The 19,607-nt window shown below is 37.6% G+C and overlaps 1 protein-coding gene across 1 annotated transcript; it reads left to right on the top strand.

The window, feature by feature from the left end:
* The first annotated feature begins 7,773 nt into the window (after nucleotides 1-7,773).
* LOC124170458 (aprataxin and PNK-like factor) lies at nucleotides 7,774-9,329 on the top strand. Its single transcript, XM_046549184.1, has 3 exons — nucleotides 7,774-8,336; nucleotides 8,416-8,636; nucleotides 8,729-9,329. Exons 1-3 carry the CDS (start codon nucleotides 8,173-8,175, stop codon nucleotides 8,911-8,913), a joined length of 570 nt encoding a protein of 189 aa, XP_046405140.1. The 5' UTR covers nucleotides 7,774-8,172; the 3' UTR covers nucleotides 8,914-9,329.
* The last annotated feature ends 10,278 nt before the right edge of the window (nucleotides 9,330-19,607 follow it).

Here is a 19,607-nt window from a genome sequence, read left to right as displayed (position 1 = left end):
TACTGGAATGGCATTCTGGCACCATGACACCACTGCTCTGGAGGATTTCCTTTATGTAAGTTAATTAATATTTTTAGTTGTTAATTTGATGGCTGAACATGCTCTTTTGCTGAAAGGAACCTAAGAAATGCCAACCCTAAATTCTTATTCTAATTAAATGCTAAAGTTGGTGTTCATTATCATTATTTGGCGTACCTGTTTCTTCTCTAAGACCTTGAATTAAATATATCAAGTATCTCAGTAGGTAACAATGCAATGACTCGGCCTACTTTTGGGGAATGGGTTGATGTGGTGGCTAGTGTGTTGGCTTTCCACCCAGTGGGCTTGCGTTCAAATCCCAGCAGTGGCAGAGAATTTTCAGAGACTGCACAATCCCTGCTTGAATGCTATGTGGATGACATTTTCAAGTACATTACTCTGTCCATCAGATGGGACGTTAAGCCGTGATCCCCTTGGCGCCTTTCGTTAAGAGCAGGCTAATGCCGACGCTGGGTTTCTCTCCACCCTTCCTTACCGTACTTTGATTTACGCTACTTTTGATTCAGTCTTCAGATAACTTCCGTTTAAAACTTTCTGGCAAGTATACTACAAGTACATTCCAATATGATTATTATTAAATTAAAAGATATTTTATAGTTTTAGCTTTGAAAATTTGTGAATGATATTATTGGGTATTTTAAAAATCATGCTGACACATGCAGCCTGAAAATGTTTAAAACTTAAGCTTGATGAAGTTTACTTCTTTGGACAACCTGATTTATGACTGATGAAGGAAACTAATGTGAAATATTGGCAATTCAGCTTATTTAATCTCTGTTATTTTGATCAATATTACACTTACCTTTCTTTGGGAGGAATGATGGGCAGCAGTGGTTGATAAAATCTATACCCAGCTGGAGAATTCCCTTACGATGGAGGAACCACAAATGTTTTTCCTTCTCCTCTTTTCCACAAAAAACTAGGTGGAAAAGTGGTATTCAAGCATGGAAAGAGAAAAATGTAACATTATTGTATCAATGAATTATTATTTGTAGTTAGAATTATATTTCTGCCATCAAAATATAGCATCAAAGCAAAATGTTAATATCTAGATGACCGAGATCCTTGGAGATCTGAGGGTAATGGGGGAAATCCCCCTGCAATGATCATGAACACTCAAGTTTTTAATGCTAAGTGAGAAAATCAGTTGTAATAGATAGAAAGGAAAAGAACATGACATAAAATGGAAAGGAGCAATAGGGTAGTTTCCTTCATCAAAGAAAACGAAAGGCATTGATTGCGATTCGTTACCCACCATTAGTGTATTCATAGTAAGCAAATGATTTGGTTTTAGAAATTCCAGTTTAGACGAATGGCAATGGTCAATTTTAACTGTATTGGAAAAAGTCCCATCCCATGGGGTGGCACCCATGCGATGCCACTCCACGTGACGTCACAGAGACTTAGTTTCTATACGAGTAGATAGGAGTTTTACATCGTCTGATATTACCAAGACATGCATAAGGCACAAAGCTCAGGTAAATATCTCTTAATAATCAACTTTTAGAAATGCCTAAGGTCGGAAAGTTTACTTCGTTTTATAGGGTATTAGTAATCCTCATTTAAGCAGAGCTCTACCTGCTAGCAGGGAACTCTGCTACCTGCTACCAGCCTGCATCGTATCTGCACTCAAAGCCTCGCCCCAAGGTCACCTGACACGGCGACAGCGGGAACCACAATGACGTCACAGGGGGTTTTCCCAGCATTAATACTTAGCCATCGCATTTTCGCACGCTTGAAATTTTTCACTTTTCATTTAATCGCGAAAAATAGATATCGTCATTGAAAAATCTAAAAGCGTAAAATACGTACTCCAAGTATAATATATTATTTCGATTTAGGCTATAAAAAATAATAGGAAACAACCCTATTGTGATGTTGAAGATGGTAGCATCCAAAAATCTGAGTTAAAATGTGTGGCATGATAGGGACTCTAACGAAGAAATTATGTACTGGTGTGATAAAAAATGTTTGAATTGCATCGGCTCATAAAATTTTATCCGCAGTATTTTTAATTTCTGATTACTATTGTCTCTTTGGAGAAGTGGTAGAAATTAAGGTAGGTGTGGGGAATTGTAGCGGTTACTGGAGAGCTGCAAACTTATGAAAGTGAACTCTCTGTGGCTGTCTCTGTGCGAGTGTGCAAGAGAGAGAGCATATCCTGAATGTTCCCTACTGTATGTCATCAATATTTCACAAAGGTCTCTGGCTGCCTCAGGGACCGAATAAAGGTGAACTGAGGTGGCCAGCATTGTGACCATCAAGCAGTCTATTGGCAGAAGAGCATTTGCTCAAGGGAAAATCCCTTTGCAGGCCCTCATACGTGCTATCACCTCCATGCTTCCTACCGAAGGGGTTTTTTGCCAAACAATAGGTAGAAATTTGAACACCATTGCTTTTCTTCCATGGTTAGCCACCTCTTTAATCCATTTGCTTCCGAACACAAAATAAGATAGCAAAGGAGCCTGAGCGAAGAGTTTGGATTTTGCATTTGCTTGCTGGCCTTTGATGGCTGCTGAGTCTTATACCATTTCGCTCACCTCTCTATTAAGACAACATTATGCTCTAGAGCTTCCATTATTTTTCATTTGATCAACCTTTGGTTGTATTTTCTGGCTGCAACTTCCTTAGCCAATTCCCCGAGCAATCCTCATTCTATCTCTATTCTATCCTTTCCCACTCTCCTCTATTCTCACTGTTCTCCATGCCTTACTTCAAAATCACTAATTTTTCAATGAAATTCATGGTAAATATTCAGAGAAATCTTGATATACAAGCCAGAGAACGAAAAAGATAAAAAAATGCTTTTCCATTTGGGTTCCCTTCTCCCTTGATAGGCATAGTCAAAAGGTCTTCTCTGTGTGTGTAGTTGACATATTTGTTCTTCATGATAGAACTATGTAGGTATGGATTTTTACATGTAAATTATCGCACTCTCATTTTTTTGTTTAAATGTGTGGTAAAAATATTAATGGCATGATCGACTTTGAGTTACTGGCTTGTATTGGTGACCACCTTTCCTTGAATCCACCTCAGGGTCAAAAGGATGAGGCATGGTTACCCTGACCTCAGGATCTGACTGTGTGGTCTATGCCTACATCAGATGCAGGTAGTCGATGCACCACTTAATCAAAATTTGTATTTTCCATTTGAACTTTCCTTATGAACTTCTTAAGTTGTGCTTATATATTCTATGGAGTACTTACTCTGATGATTCCATTCAGAGCTGTTGTGAGGTGGGGTACACATCTTCAAATGTTTGAAAGATGCAGAGTTAATAGTTCCAAGTCTAACTGAACTCCTTTTGAAATCTACTCCCTGTATCTATGAAACCCTCTCCCTATTTTTTATAGCTATGGCCTTGATTCCATTCCATTGGATCTTGTTTTGAGGTTTTGTTAGGTTAGCATATTCAATTAATTAATTTAGGGATGTAGGTAAGTGCCCTCCTTGTATAACGTTATTGCTTTAGGTTGTAAATCAACTTATTAACATATTCAATTTGTTGTTATTCAATCAATTTCATTAAGTTCGTGACATTACTGATGATTTAGTTTAGGTTACACCTCAAATTACTAGTTCCTACCTTTTGTGGGGTATGAATGATCACAATTTCACAACTTATCACTCAACACCCAAGTGGAAAGGCACTGATAATATCCTGATGAAGTGTTTTATTTTTTTTCGGTGTGAGACTTACTTGTAATAACATTGGGCTTTTCCAATTCTTCCGATAGATTCATTCATCCCTCTTCCAGTGCCATTTTGTTCCGGGCATCAAATATTTTCCCATTATTTAGTCATGTATAAAGTTTCTATTGGCGTGGATTGCCATTCAGATGGCCAAATATGAGATGGAGCGCCTGACAAGTGTGAAGCTGGCAGAAACTACTCTGTCAGTATCGTCACACATGACTACAGGTAGTGAATATTTTAAAGACATTCGATTTGAATAGACCTTTTCATCACGGAACCTTATTTAATCTTCCCTCTACCGCGCATGCGCAGTGTTTGGCGCCAACGCGCTAACACTTAGACCATATAAGAACTAGACCCGCCATTCCCCACCCCTACCCATGTCTCGCCGTGTGGCCAACATCTCCCCTCCGCTCCCTTCCTTCCCCACCCACTTTTAAAGGGGCGTGACGTAACGGTTGGGACGCTCATCGTCGTAGCGCATGGCAACGAATGGGGATTCACTGTATCACTGCGGTATTTTGACCATTTTCTTCGCGATTTTTCAATTAAAAGTACTAATATATATTGCGTTATGTACGAGAAGTATCCTCTCAGCCATGGTTGGATTGGTGAATTTACAATTAATGAACAGTGGCATTTTTCGTCATTGGCAGCGACGAAAATATATTGTGGCAGTAAAATGAAGACAAAGCCCTTTGTAAACTTCCGCAGATTTTTTTCTTATCTCGTTAGCGATCTAGCATCATTCGGAACATCGTTATAAAAACATGAAATCTTGCACAAAAGTTGTAAACGGGGGAATTTTAGAGAGGAAAAGGGTCATGGTGTAAAGAATTTGCCGGTCGTCCACGAAGTAACGCGGCAACGCCTTCGCATATAGTAATTTTTAAACGGTCAATTATGCGATGCAAATTGAGCTGCGTGCTAGCGCTACTAAAAAGGGATGTCAACAAATCAGCATTCATATTATTTAGGTAAGTAATTTAGTTATTTCATAAATGCATAATTTTTTTACTTAGCAGACAGCTCTCGTGTTATATATATTTTGCGATGGTGGAAAAAGGTCTAGCGCCGGCTTTGCAAGTGACACCTACGATTTACGCACGCTACGGAAAATTCTGGGAATAAATAATACCTATTAACATATTTATAATTAGAAAGAAAGAGAGGATTGGATTAAAATAATTTTAAAAATAAATTTGCTTTATAACAATCAATTATATTTAATATATTGAATAACTTATTAAATATTTTTATGTAATTTTGTACGTATGTACTTACAGAGTTTTCAATTAAATTCTTTAAACAATTTACGACATAAATTAATTTTTTTATATTCTTGTCACAATACGTAAGAAAAGAGGATGTGGATTCAAAGATCATCTAAGAAGTGAATCTCATTTTATTAAAAAAATCCAGACGCGATTACTCTGTCAAATGTGTGAAATGTAACGGATAAATTTCTATTTTTCACGGCAGTATGATATTTCGAAGCACTTGGAGACGCAAGACCATAAAAGATATTTAAATACTGCTCTATCTTCCTCCAAAATACAGAAATTTTAAGTAAAAACAATTTATGAAAACGAAGAAAAGAAACTAGCATTAGCAGAAGGATGTATTTCCATTCTATTTTTTATAGTCATTCCTTCAGATCTAAGGTCTGTGCATCACAAGTTATCAAATCGGTTTTGCAGCGCAATTGATACATAAGGCCGTTCAAACAGCTGCTGTTTTGTTGCCCGCAGATGTGGAAAATATTGTCATTAAAATATATTTCTATTTCTGCATTACACTGTGCGTCTTCAAATGCTGAACGAATTTTGTGAAAATGCGGAAGTCGCATGTATAAGAAAATACTTGGTTACAGTAAAACGCGCTAGTTACCTCTTTCGTCAGCTGTAGATAGAATTTTTAAATTATACCACACCATGAATTCCTACTTTCTATATCAGGCTTAATGTCCTAGAATTGTAGAAGAGAGTTTTGAAAAAGAATCCTCAAATTTAGCTAGAGTTTAAAAACAAACAATCACCTTTTTTTAAATGCCATTGAAGTTATTGAGGGAGATAAAATTTGGTAATCGAAGTAGCGAATGAAGTTTAAAATATCTGAATCAAAAGCGGTCAGAAAGTCAAAGCGGTCGACTAAAATCTCTATCACCTTTGACCCCCATTATGACTTTCGGAGGTCAAAATAAATTGTTGCACGGATGAATGAACTGCGTAACCGACTTTGGGACCCTTCAAAACCTATGGTTTGACACGTTGGTTGTCATGATGGCCAGAGATTTAACTCTATGACCTTTGACCCCCATTGAGACCTCGGTGGTCAACAAATCAACAATACGGATCTATTAACTGAAAAATCGACTTTGGCACCCTTGAAAACATATGGTTCGAAACCTGGGTGTCACGATGGCCGGACGTTTACCTCTACGGCCTTTGACCTCCGTATTAACCTTGGAGGTCAATTAGTGAATAATACGGGTATTTGGACAATGTCAATGACTTGGGTGCCCTATAAAATCCATGGATCGACACCTTTGTTGGTATGCTATTCTTTTTGCCACCCTTATGACCTTGACGGTGACCTTACTGGGTCAACGGTTGAATTTTCGTAAATTTAAGTGTTTTTTTCGGGTTTCTTGTGTCCGAAAACTCAAGAATTGACATTTTTGGTCAATGAAATTTAGACATTTTTCAATCTCGATTTTTTACATTAAAACCACATAAGGCAAATTAAAATTTTTGGTTTGGACTCACATTGCGAGATCAAAAGGTCAAAATTGTAAAAATTTTCCTTAAACTCAACAAAACTTAGGACCTTTCCCCACAAGTGTGCCAATTTTTATGAATATTGCTCGATGCAATTTTACTAAAATTACGGGTCAAAAATGACACACGACCGTTGGGACAGTCTTAATATTCATTTTCTAGGAATGTCACCGTTAATAGGTTAATTTACTAGTAATAAGGAATATTTCAAAAATAATTTTGCCTTTTTATGGACCCCTCCCTTCACCCTTTGTGAAATATCGTGGGATTTTGCTCCACGCCTTCTTTTTAATCTCACGTAGGACTTTTCAAAATGCGTATTTTCAGTGTAAATACGTTAATCTAGGCTTCATTGTACTGGGCTTATAAATAAAACGATTTGTTTAATTATTTTTATTGAAGATTACCGAGATCGCAATAAACTGGTTTTTGCGGAAAAAATTACGAGATACTTGCCAGGACCCCTTCTTTTTACCTAGAGGGGGTGAAAAGGTATGGTCTAGGGGGAGGAAAGCCATGGTCTAGGAGGGGGGGGGGGGCAAGCCAAGTTGAGACATTTTAGCATGGAAAAGATGAATGAAGAACATTATAACAGCGCTTTATTAGTTTATGAGATCATTTCCTTGAAAAAATAGTTTTATTTCAGTTACTTAACTTATACTAATACATATTATTTTTCGTTGGTTTGAAGAAAATTTGTTGAATACTTTCGTTCCAATTCAGTACTGATTTTGCTTAAAGAATTTTGCGATTTTTGCTTCTAGGGGGACAGCTGCTCCCCCTGGCCTTCGCTGGGTACGCCCATGTTTACATATGACATTCTTAATCAATTTATTTAATACGATCGCTTCTAGCTTTATCTTGATTTATTTAGCTTTTTGCGCACAGTCAAGGCTATAAAATGCCTTAGTTCATCGTAAAAATATATTTATTAAGTGTATAATCATTTTGCGTGCCCAATATCGTCACTTTTCGGCGACTTTGCAGCGAATGAGCGTTAAAATATCTCAAGCGCGCATACGGAATATCGTCTGCAGTCCCAACCGTGACGTCACGCTCCCTCATCCCACTCACTTCCCCGCCGTGCGATGTTGGCCACAGCGTTCCGTCCGAATGGCACGTCTACTTACTTAAATGGTCTAAGCGCTAACAAGAAAACAATTGAGTCCAGAAAGCGATGATTCGTTCAATGAATGGAAACGGAAGCTGATGCGTAGATGTTGCTAAGCTGGGCGCAGCAGCCAGCAGCAATTAACCATATTCTCTTCAAGATTATTCAGCGAATTATTACTCCCGTGAAGGAGCAATATACGCTTATGTTAAATGATTTCGGCATTATTGATTAATTAAAAGACTTCTTTCTCGAGAGAACAGTTCAATTGAGAGAGTCGTTCCCTAAAAAGTAAATATGACTCATTTCAATTCCAAGTGATCCAAGTGATAAACAAGACATGACACTTCCATTGCGTGGTAATTCCCTCGATTTTTGAAAAGATGAAAGTATTAATGGCCACATTGTTAAGTAACGATTGTCTTTGAGCTGTGAACACCGAGGTTTGAGTATAGTGATGGTTTGAAACGATCTCTAAACTGCTTATGAGGTGGAGGTTTATCGAAATTACTTAGTGTGTTTCTTGAAGCCTATCAGCTATTTGTGATGGAATCTCACAGCTCAGAAGGAGACGCCACTGCGGAAAACACTGTCAGTCCTTCTAGTCTTGACGTGGGTGATTCTATAAACTTAGAAGATAATCTTTCAGGAGCTTCTGGTCCCGATTCAGCTCCTAGGCAGAGGTGTAAATACGGAGCTGACTGTTATAGGTAGTGGTTGATACAACTTATGCTGAGATTGAAATTTTAAACTGTGAGAAATGTCACTCATTATGTTCTCGTGGTGTAGGCGCAACGATGACCACAAAAAACTGTTCAGCCATCCTGGAGATCCAGACTACAACAAAGTTGTTACCTTGACCGTAACACCTGATACGTCTGACAACAGGCCTGAATGCAAATATGGCACTAATTGCTACCGCAAAAACCCTCAGCATAAGAAGGATTTCAAACATACATCCACTCCTTCGGTTCCTGTGAAAAGAAAGAGGAAGAAAAAAGTGGAGAAAGGTATATGTAATTTCTCGTTAGTTTTACCTTATGTTCAAAGTCTCATCTTGAGAATGGATAATTTTTATTATTTCATAATATCTTGTATCTAGCGGTGGAATCTGATCAAGAGTCAAGCGACGACTATGATTATGATGATCCCTTTCTCAACGACGATAGTTCTGATGATTATCAACCCACTAGTTCCGACTCGGATTCATCACCCTCTGATGTCGAGGACATGGAGGAGGACATGAAAAGGACCTTAAGAGATGGGAAGAAGTTTGTTCGTAAATGAGAGATCTTATCTTCCAAATCTCTTCCCTTCGATCTATCTGAATGTTTACAAGGGAGACAGGAACCATGGGGTACAGAAGCATGGTGTTTTGTTTTGACAGTTAATAACACCATTCAGTCAGCAAAATTTGAAAGAATTATCTTTATGAAGTGTATTCGTCATGGTATCATTTTTTGAGCTAGGCAACGTTAATTGTGAAATTAAATCAATTTCTGCCCCAGTCTCTCCCATTTGCTTAAGTACGTTGAGAATAGGGTTTGGAAAGATTCTTTACCAAAATAATGACCTCATTTTCTGTAAATAACATGCTTGTCATCATTAAAGCTCCATGTACAAATTTAATTCGAGCCAGCAATAGAGCTTACATTCATGTATTGTATTTTTAAATAAAGTATCCATATTTTAAGTTTTTAAAATGGAATTTACTAAAATCCAGCCTTGGATTTTAGCTGTAAATTATTGTATGTTGCTAACATGGAAGATCTCTGCAATGGAGATAGGCTAACACTTGAAGACCCTAATTTCTAAAAGATTTTCTTAAGGTTAGGCACAGGAAAAGTGGTTACTGATATCCAAGGAGAAAATTCAAAGAGTTATTCACTTTTAACTGAAATTACAATCGATTAAAAGAATATGGTTGATCTAAGGGTGATATGAGTTACCAAAAAAAATCTTTCTTATTCAGCCATTCCCTCAAACTATCAATTTAAGAAAATTTGAAAGTTGTTGCTCACTTATAAAATTGGCTGACATCATTTGATTTTCAGCTTGTTAATTAGTTCAGAGAGAGCCTCTCATTGAGAAATGAATTGCTCGCAGTAGTGTGAACAACAATCAACCACACGAGTCCTTGAGAGTAGTTAAGACTGACAATCTAGGCAGGATCTGTGACATCAGCTATTCTGCAAAAGTATTGAAGCAGTCAAATTTTTATAACGAATAGCCTAAGAAGTAGGTGATGGATCAAATAATGGAAAAATATGGTATTCTTTATTTTTCAAACTAATTAATTTTGGCATTAAAATAAAAGTGCTGAACTAGTCCATGCAGGGATCAGGTGGTTATTATGGCTAGAGTGTTGGCTTCTATCCTTTTGTAATTGGGTTTAAATTCTGGCAGTGGAAGAGATATGTCATAGAATGTGGGCAATTCTTGCGTTAATGCTTCATGGAGGGCTCTTCAATCACCACCCTTAATGCGTTGGATGGAATGTTGAGCTTTGGTCTTCTTGGTGCGTCTATGTAAGAGCAGGCTAATGCCAACATTGGGTTTCTTTCCACCCTTCCTATCCCACCCTTTTCTCCCATGGGACACCTTGGCTGTCAGTTGCCTTCTCCAAAAGCCTTGCCACACAAGCCCGTACTTGTATGGGAGCAGGAAGGTAAAGGACTGAGGTATGAGCAGCTAAGTGGCATCTTGCCACTTTTCCAATCCGAATACAATTTTCAGCTCACACCTTAGGAGCTTGTTTTCCACCCAAAAAAATGGTGGGGAGTTAAATTTGACTGCTGTAACCATTCAATGTTCTTTTAATATCTATGGGTTTATGTAGTTTTTTGACTTATAATGCATGCTACATTTGGTAACAGCACAAAGTAATTAATTTTATTGCATTTGTTTTTTTTTGTTTGTCTTCATGGAGTAACTAATTCCCTCGAGTATTTTGACTCAGTGGAAAAGAGCCTTCTTTCATTTGGACTTAATTTGAGTGGGGAATAACACTTTATTTGTTAACATCAGAATTATGATGTGATGACCCACTGTTTTGTACTTGTCTGTGTCTAATTATGTTTTCTTTGCTGTCATGTTGCCAACTTTTCAGTAATTCATGTAGTCAGCCATATCTGTTATTATTTTTATTATACCTTCAAATACTGCTCTCCCTCATTTGTGGATCCATTGTTCTATAAAAATTTGGATAGAAAGTTATTATGTCTTATTTATTTTAAATGTTTGCTCTCAGAAGGTCAAGGTGATGTAACCATCTTCTAGAGAAACCCGTCATGTAATGGTAATTTAAGTGTGGTGGATTTATTGTCATAAATTAATTTCGATAACCTTCGTAGGAGAGTAAATAATCCTGCCATTGCAAATATTTTTGTCTTGAAGCATATGTATTACATAAATCATATAACATTGCCCTTAGACAGCTGTGTTGCAGAAAGGCACCTGGAGGAAATCCTCTTTTATAAGTGCTGACTTGATATCAAGGCTTCTCTTACTCCTGGGAAACACCTATGTAGTAGACTGTTCTGAAATGGCAACATTACCAAGACGCGCCATATGCATTCAAATTTGGCATTAATCCATTAGGTCACAAATTTAGAACTGGCTTTAGTCTTTAGAACACATTTTCTAGGGCCGACACTTTCAAGAGACATAGTATTTCAGGTTCAATCTCAATTTTCAATCTCTATTTCTATTTAAACCTGATGGCTAAATCTGAACTCTGAGAGAATGTTGCCTATACTTTTGTGTTGCAGAATAGATATTCCATTCGCTAGAGAAATTGGTGTCTCTTTGACTATGGATTGGTGATCATCGCCTGCTGCCATTGATTCATTCATACTTTGTGGGTATTATTTCATACATCATATCCTTTCTGTGAGGAGAAGGTATACAGCTTGAACCACTGTCAAATTACTTTTAGCATTTACCACTGAAACTTCACTGTGAACATGGATCATCATGCCACATCACTCAGTCTCGTCTTTTGGACTCAATACAGAATTAAACTCAGCCTGAGAACATGTTTTTTCTATCAGGCTTTAGAGTTTTTATCATTAATCTGTTGTTTGCCAATGTGGCCCCATTATTAGCAGTGAATTGACATTATCAGTGGGTAGTAGGAAATACTGCCTTAGAATAAGATGTTATCATGTTGCTTTTTGGCATAAAAGTCAATTTATTTTGTACTTAACCATCATTACCTTAAGTCAAACATATGAAGATTAATTTGTCACAGCTCTTCACTCCTCTCTTCTCTCGGCTAACATTTCATTTTAATATTTTTCTTCTTTTCTATATCCTTTATAACTTTTTCTGTGTAACTCATTTGGGGCCTTCTTTTGCCTTTTGCAGGTCCTCCATCATCTTTTCTTACGTTTTAGCCGACCGTCTTACCTTCTTCTTAGACTTTTTAGAAGATGTCTTCTCTCCAGCTGATCTAGGGATTTCCTCACTACTCACTTGGTGTATCCATTGTATCTTCATCATTCTTCTGTTGCACCGCATTTTTAATGCTTTCACTCTTGACTTTTTGCTGCCATCAACATCCATGCCTCTGTGCCATATAGAAACATGCTCCATAGGTAGCATATGATAAATTTTATCCTTGCTAACGGCTTCCGGGTGCAACTGCATGTTTCGCTTTGTCGTGCAAGCTTTCGCGTCCGTTACAGGGCACATCATCAGGCGATGAATGAAAATACGGAATTGGTTGTCAATTAATATTCTCGTCCAACCTCCCCCATCCACCGGAGTAGTGAGGGAGGAGGGCGGCGCTGACGTCAGCAGAACTCTCAGCCCTGCCCTTGAGTGGCGAGCGGACTCTTCTTCATATCTAGCGAATAACCTTGTTGGTAACATATTCACCGTTTTCTCTTTCGGAAGATTGTTTTCCTGGTCTGGCTGAGTCTAACGCCATCAACTCTGTGGAAATTCTGGGGGTGTTTCTCAATCTCAATATTTGATACTCTCAATCTCAATATTTAATACTTAAAAAATTTCATATAATAATCGTCATAATAATAATATGGTGGCAATGTCATGAGCAAATTGCAGCATGCCAGTCTCCTTTTCCTGTGGATATTCATTCCTGATGCTCTTTGATTTCCTTGGTGGATTTTATGATGTAAGTGAAAACTAAGGAGTACAGTGCATACCCCTATCTCAATACTTCCCTTATTGATGCATCGTCACATTTGGGTCCAGATTTTACCACAGCATCGTGGTTTTACATGTATAAGCCTTTTACAATTATTAGGTCATTTCAGAGTATTTCAATTCTATTTGAATTCCAAGCATTGAACTCCATTCTGATGTCAAAGGCTGTCTCCTCATCATCAAAGGCTTTGAACCTCTGTGCGTTCTTTTCCATTATCTTCGGTATGAGCTTCCAACACTGACGGCTATGCTTCTTTTGTGCCCTTGCTTTTCCTGAATCCAAATTGTTCCTCATCCAAGAATTCTTTTACTCCTCATTCTATTCTCCTAGTCATTATTCTTACCATTATTTTCAAGGCATGTATCATCAGGATTATGTTTCAACAATTTTCACACTTCTCTGTTCTTTTTTTTGGAGTATGAATGATGGTGTTCCTCTTCGATTCAACAAATTCTCTCTTGAGTACAATTTGCTTATTGTTTTGCAGTGCTTGGTCAAAGTCTTCTCTCTTGCTATAAATTATCTCTGCTGGCACATGGTTTATTTCCGATGCCTTATTTATCTGCAAGTTTCATATTGCTGTGTAAAAATCAAACCTTGAGACGATGGCTCCCATGTCATCCTTCTCTACTCCACTTTCCTCTTAAATTATCTTCTCATTGATGTAGCATCTATTGTACTGATGCGACTCACGACCGTCTGACTTTCAATTCCTGAGTGCGACTTACGACCGTCTGACTTTCAATAGGGTGGTTTCCTATTATTTTTTTATTGCCTTAATCGAAAGATTATTACTCCTGGAGTACGTATTTCACGCTTTTAGATTTTTAAATGATAATATCTATTTTTCGCGATTAAATGAAAAGTGAAAATTTTCAAGCGCGCGAAAACGCGACGCGTTAGTAGGAATGATGGGAAATCTCTCCGTACGTCGTATTTCTGGTTCCCCCTCCGCCCGGTGAGGTGACCTTGAGGCGAGGCTTAGCGCTGATACGTCGCAGGCTGCCATCGGGTAGCCTAGTGCCCTGCCGCCTGGTAGCGCTTGGCTTAAATAATGATTATTAATACCTTATCAAACGAGGAAAACTTTCCGACCTTAGCCAGTTTTAATAAGTGATTATTAAGACATGTTTCCCTGAGCTCTGCGCCTCATGCATGCATTGGTAACCTCAGACGACGTATAACTCCTATCTTCTCCTATAGAAACTAGGTCCCTGTGACGTCACGTGGAGTGGCATCGCATGGGCGCCAATCTGGCCCTTTTCAAATGAGGATAAAAATGGACCATTGCCATTCGTCTACACCGGCATTTATAAAACGAAATAATTTGTATATTATGAATACACTAATGGTGGGTAACGAATCGCAATTATTGCCTTTTGTTTTCTTTGATGAAGGAAACTACCCTATTCCTGAGTGCGACTTACGACCGTCTGACTTTCGACCATCCAAAGTTACCGAGTAAATTAAAAAATGAAATAAGTGTGAAATATCCCTAAAATATCTTCTTACAATATGTGAAACTTTTCTTCCCTTTCAGGTCATAATTACTTAATATGATAGAGTACTAATATGATCAGAAGAATGGTATTTATTTGAAATATATTAAATTTTTCAATTTTGGGTGCAAATGAGCTAGCTCTTTCATGGCCCTTGAGTCTACTTGTGTTGATCTAAAGTGAGAGTGTGTAAATATAGGAAAGAAAGGACATTTTATGTCAATACAAGGTTTGGGATCAGTCAACTGGACTGGTCAACTATGAAGTATATTTTGTGCCTGATTCGACACAAAATCTCATGCCATTAAACTGGGCAACAAAAAGTGACAGAACAGTGTATGTTTATGATTAAAAAGGTATACATCTTGAACGCTAAATTATAAATACCAAAAAACAAGGTTATCATAGAAGGAAATTAAATGGAAAATAGACTTTATGTTGTAAACATGAAGAAATCTGGTAAAAATGCTTTAACACGTTGCGTACCGGGGTAAGCTAATGTTTAGATTATAAATTTACCCAATCAAATGTTATGATGCATCAATTCATTATGAATAACGAACAACAACTGAAAACGTACTAACGAATACCTATTGTACACTATAAATTGTTTAGGTTGACGCGCCTAAATGACGAGAAACTTCGTCATCCGTCTGGAACGTTCAGGAAAAAATGATGAGAATTCTCGCCATCCGTACGCAATATGTTAAGTGCTGAAGAGAAGGCAACAGGAATAGAGGAATGTTACTGGACATTAGGCCACCTCAGTCACAGCCAGATGATGAAGATTCCCAAGTTGTACAATGGAGTATCATGCAAGGCTGATATATTTAATACTGTTGATTGCAGTACCTATTTGTGCAAGAGCCAAACATGTGAGACTGACTTTTAGAACAGTAAGAGAGAGATAGCTAGTTGTCCCCTGGAACTTATACACTCAGAACTGTGTGGGGCAATAGACCCTCCAACCTATGGCAACAGGAACTACTTCATCACATTGCTGGATGATTATTCACATTTTTGCAAGGCATAGAAACAAAATCAGCTTCAGAAGTTTTCAGTGCATTTAAAGATTTATAAATGTGGAAGAGGCCCATTTCAATCTAAAAACCAGTAAGATTAGGTGCAGCATTGGTGGTGAATTTAAAAACGAGCTTCTGACAACATGGTGTCAAGAAAAAGGAATCATATTGGACTTCACCATTCTGCATACTCCTCAATCGAATGAAAAAGTGAATGAGTAAATCTTACGTTGATGAATAAAGCCAGAGCACTTAATTTTGATGCTAAATGCAAAAAATACCTGTGGGGTGACGTAGTGCAAACAGCAGCCTATCTGATGAACCAAATGAATGCCTCAAACTCCTGCTGAAAATTGGCATAAAAAGAAACTGGAATTGCGAAATTTACAAATATTTGGCCAGAAAGTTTTTTCAAAAATAGTAAAATCACTGAAGAAATTTGATAGTGGGAGTGAGGAAGCTATTCTTGTAGGTTATGCTTCAAATGGATACCAATTGTGGAAAGAATACGAAAGAAAAGTTTTAGTTAGTAGAGATGTAATTTTTTCAAACATATTCCCTCTCTCTGCAAACAAACTAGAAGGAGAAGTCAATATAGAGTTGTAAAAAGAAAATGGAAATCAAGAAAATGATGAAATAAATGAAAATGAAGGACAAGAAAATCAAGACTAAGAAATTGATAAAAGATGAAATACATGAAAATCAAGAAAAAGAATCAAGATCGAAGAAATCCAAATCCATACAAATCAAGACCACAGAATAGAAGAAGAAATTGGAGAAAAATTAGAGAGGAAAGACTACCTGCAAAACATAAAAATTTCGTAATGGATTTTGATACTTGTGAAGATGAAGCACTACTGGCCTATAATGAGGCTGTTAGTTGTGAAGAGAAACAGGAATGGATGAAAGCCATGAAAGATAAAGTACACTCATTGATGAAGAATAACACTTGGACGTATGTAGTTGAAGCACTAGGAAAAGAGATCCTCACTAGACGATGGGTTTTTAAAGTCAAAGATAATGGAAAATTTAAAGCCAGATTAGTTGCAAGAGGATGTTCTCAAGACAAGAAAAATATAGATTACAAACATATTTTTAGTCCAGTGATTGACACAACCTTTTTGAGATTGTTGTTTGCCATAGTAGCCAAGAGAAACTGGGAAATTCAAACTCTAGATGTGAAAACAGCATTTCTCAATGGTGAATTAGAAGAACCAATCTATATAATGAGTACCGGAAGGTTTTGATCAGCCAGGAAAAATATTTCTCCTGAGCAAGTCACTGTACGGGCGGCGAGAAGCACCTTAGTCAATGGAACAAGAAGTTAGCGACAACTCTCAAAGAACTTAACGTGGTTCAGCTTAAGCCAGACCAGTGCATATCCAAGTACAAGCTGGAGATATTTTTATCATGATACTTATCGGCGATGGAATAATTATTGGTAAAGAGAAAGAAAAGATTTATAAATTGTTAGATAAACTGAGAAAATTTTTTGAAATAACAATTGAGTCAGAACCAAAATCATACATTGGCGTGAACATAGAAAAAACTGAAGAAGGAATCAGTATATTACATAAAAACTATGCACTGCTAGTATTGAAGAGATATGGCATGGAAAACTCAAAGCCAACAACGACACCTATCACACCTGATAACAAACTGGATGAATATACTGAAAATCCTGAAAAAGAAAAATTCAACTACCGAGAAGCTGCTGAAAGTCTTTTATAATCATCCTGTAAGACACATCGGGATCTCAGCTTTTCAGTAAACTTCGGCATCAGATCAATGGAAAACCCACAGAAGTAGGACTCCGTTAATATTAAGAAAACTCTTTAAGTATTTGAAGGGAACAGCTAATGCTGGTACTTTTATGGTAGGGAAAAGAACTATGATGAAAATTTGGAGTTACTGTAGTAAAACCTTCTCCCCTGAAACTGGGCTGAAACAACCGTGAAACTCACTGCCTTGCTTCTATGCTGAAACTGCATTGAAATTGAAATAAAACCAGTGGATTTTGGAAGAGGGATGGCAGTAGTAGTGCAATTAGTACTCCAAGAACTCCAATGAAACTCCCTTGGCCTACTAAACAAACTCCCTTGGCTAGCTACACTGAAACTCCCTTGGCTATTAGCTAGACTGTAACTTCCTTGCCTAGCTAGACTGAAATTCCCTTGGCTAGCTAAACTTTAACTCCCTTATCTGCCAGGCTGAAACTCCCTTGTTTGGCTGAATATAATTCCTCTTCCCAATCCATTGAAATTCCCTTGTCAAATCATATGAAACACCCTAAATTAACAACTTGCGCAACCTAGCCTACAGTGGATGATCACATAATAGGTTTCTCCCTCAATTTTGCATGCATGATAAAAGATAGAGGGTGGACAGATGATTGCGAGGTACAATAGTTATAACTGCAATGACCACAACATTTTTCAAGACACAATTTATTAGAACATGAAAATACATCAATAAATTGATAATTGTTAAATGCACATACAAAATATTTTAAATGAAAGAAGTCATGGAAGTTAGGTGCTCCTGCAATAGAGAAGAACTGATGAGAGTCACAAACGACTTGACTCAAAATCAAATTATAATTAGAGAATTTAAAGAGATGGGAAAGTAAGATAAAGTAACCCATGAAAAAATAATCAGCACACAATTGATTACTAGAAAATAAAATTAAGTTAAAAAATAAAACAGTTATATCCCTCATTAAGTACACTGGATTCATACCACCATCAACCATAGGGCAACGTAGCATCAATTCCTTGAAATAAGAAAGACGCTGCACATCTTTATAAAAAACTTTCCTTTACGTGGCATATTAGTTTTATGGTTGCACTAATGTAAAGCATTCAAATTATAGAAAGCAGAACTTAAATTATCACTAAAGAAGCATGTGCTTTTCAACATCAATCAAAAACGAAGCAATGACTCATTACTTTGGCTGTGTGTAAACTCCGAACAAAAATCATGCAAGCTTCCAAAACTATCAGCAGTAACACCTGCTACTGGCAATTGTAATTATTTATTTGTAGTTCTCCGTAGAGCTCACTTTTTCATAGCAATCTCCCACGGTTTAGTAAAGTGCACCATGATCCTAAGCAAAGGAAATTTACGGAACCTAATAAACCAAACAGCAACTGAATATGCAATGGGTGATTTACCTGTTCGTCCCAACCTGGTTGCAGGTGCCGGAACAGGCGATACATGGCATCGGCCGTAGTGTTTTGCTTTCCTGAAATCCACACCACTTAAACGCCAAGTAAATATGACACTTATGTGAAACATTCCTGATGCTACGCAACGTAGAAGAACTTATCTCAGTGTTCTATCTTTTATGTATGGCTTTGCGAACATGCACAATCGAAGAAGGAAGTTATTCAAGTCAATAGTTACGTAAAAGGTGCATACATTTAAATATACATTGCACTAGCGATACCCACCTGCATTCCTTATTTCTTCAAAAGCCGGCTCGAGCTCACTCTTCATGTCCTCTGCAGGATGACTAATGGATGGAGCGGCATTAATGACCGTGTATTCTCCTCCTCGTCTGGGCTATCCATTAGGCAGGAAAAGTGGACAGCAGTCGCCAAAGGATTGAAAGAAGAATTCGGTAGTAGCTGCATGACCATTGAAAAATGTCCACGAAATCCTCAACCTTGCCTGGATTAAAACACGAATTCAATGTCAACCATCTCATGGCTAAACATGGAAGGAATAAACATGCCATCAGAGAAGTTAAAATGCTCCAATTTTGACTGCAGTCACCCACTGACCTCGTTCTCCCCTTCACCTTAATATCGATTTATACTTGCTGTTAACAACTGTCAAAGTATCAGGAAGATATTAATATCATCAATCTTTTCACGCCTACACCCACGCTCACCACTCGTCTTTGGCTCCTAGCAACTTGAGAGAAATAATGGCAACCGACTGCTTGATGCACGGGAAAACATATCCCTGTTGCCAAAAGCTAAATTTAAAAAAATGCTGCATGATGGGTAGCACACGTGCAGCAAAGGAAAAGCAGTTCAAATTCATGAGGGAGAGGGGATACCCAAATGCAGCAGCAGCTCTGTGACAGGGCAGTGAAGACATTTGGCAAGAGAGATGCAGTGGAGTCATTAAGTCAGCCTGGCAGTGAAGTGCAGTTACAAGGTTGTTTCAAGGCAATTTTCACACATTCAGTGGAGTTTAGTCCAGAACCAGCTCTGTTTCAAGGGAAAAATTTTTACTTGAGTTTTTTGCATTCATATTGTGATTGTAACTATGGTGGTG

This window comes from Ischnura elegans, chromosome 1 (genome assembly GCF_921293095.1).
Source record: "Ischnura elegans chromosome 1, ioIscEleg1.1, whole genome shotgun sequence".
NCBI lineage: Eukaryota > Metazoa > Arthropoda > Insecta > Odonata > Coenagrionidae > Ischnura > Ischnura elegans.
Note: the sequence above shows the minus strand (reverse complement) of the source record. Positions and strands in the feature narration are given on the sequence as shown.

Coding starts and splice junctions, on each gene's coding strand:
- LOC124170458 (XM_046549184.1), top strand. CDS start 8,173: ATGGAATCTCACAGCTCAGAAGGAGACGCCACTGCGGAAAACACTGTC. Junction 8,337..8,415: donor TACGGAGCTGACTGTTATAG/GTAGTGGTTGAT, acceptor CTCGTGGTGTAG/GCGCAACGATGACCACAAAA. Junction 8,637..8,728: donor GAAGAAAAAAGTGGAGAAAG/GTATATGTAATT, acceptor TCTTGTATCTAG/CGGTGGAATCTGATCAAGAG.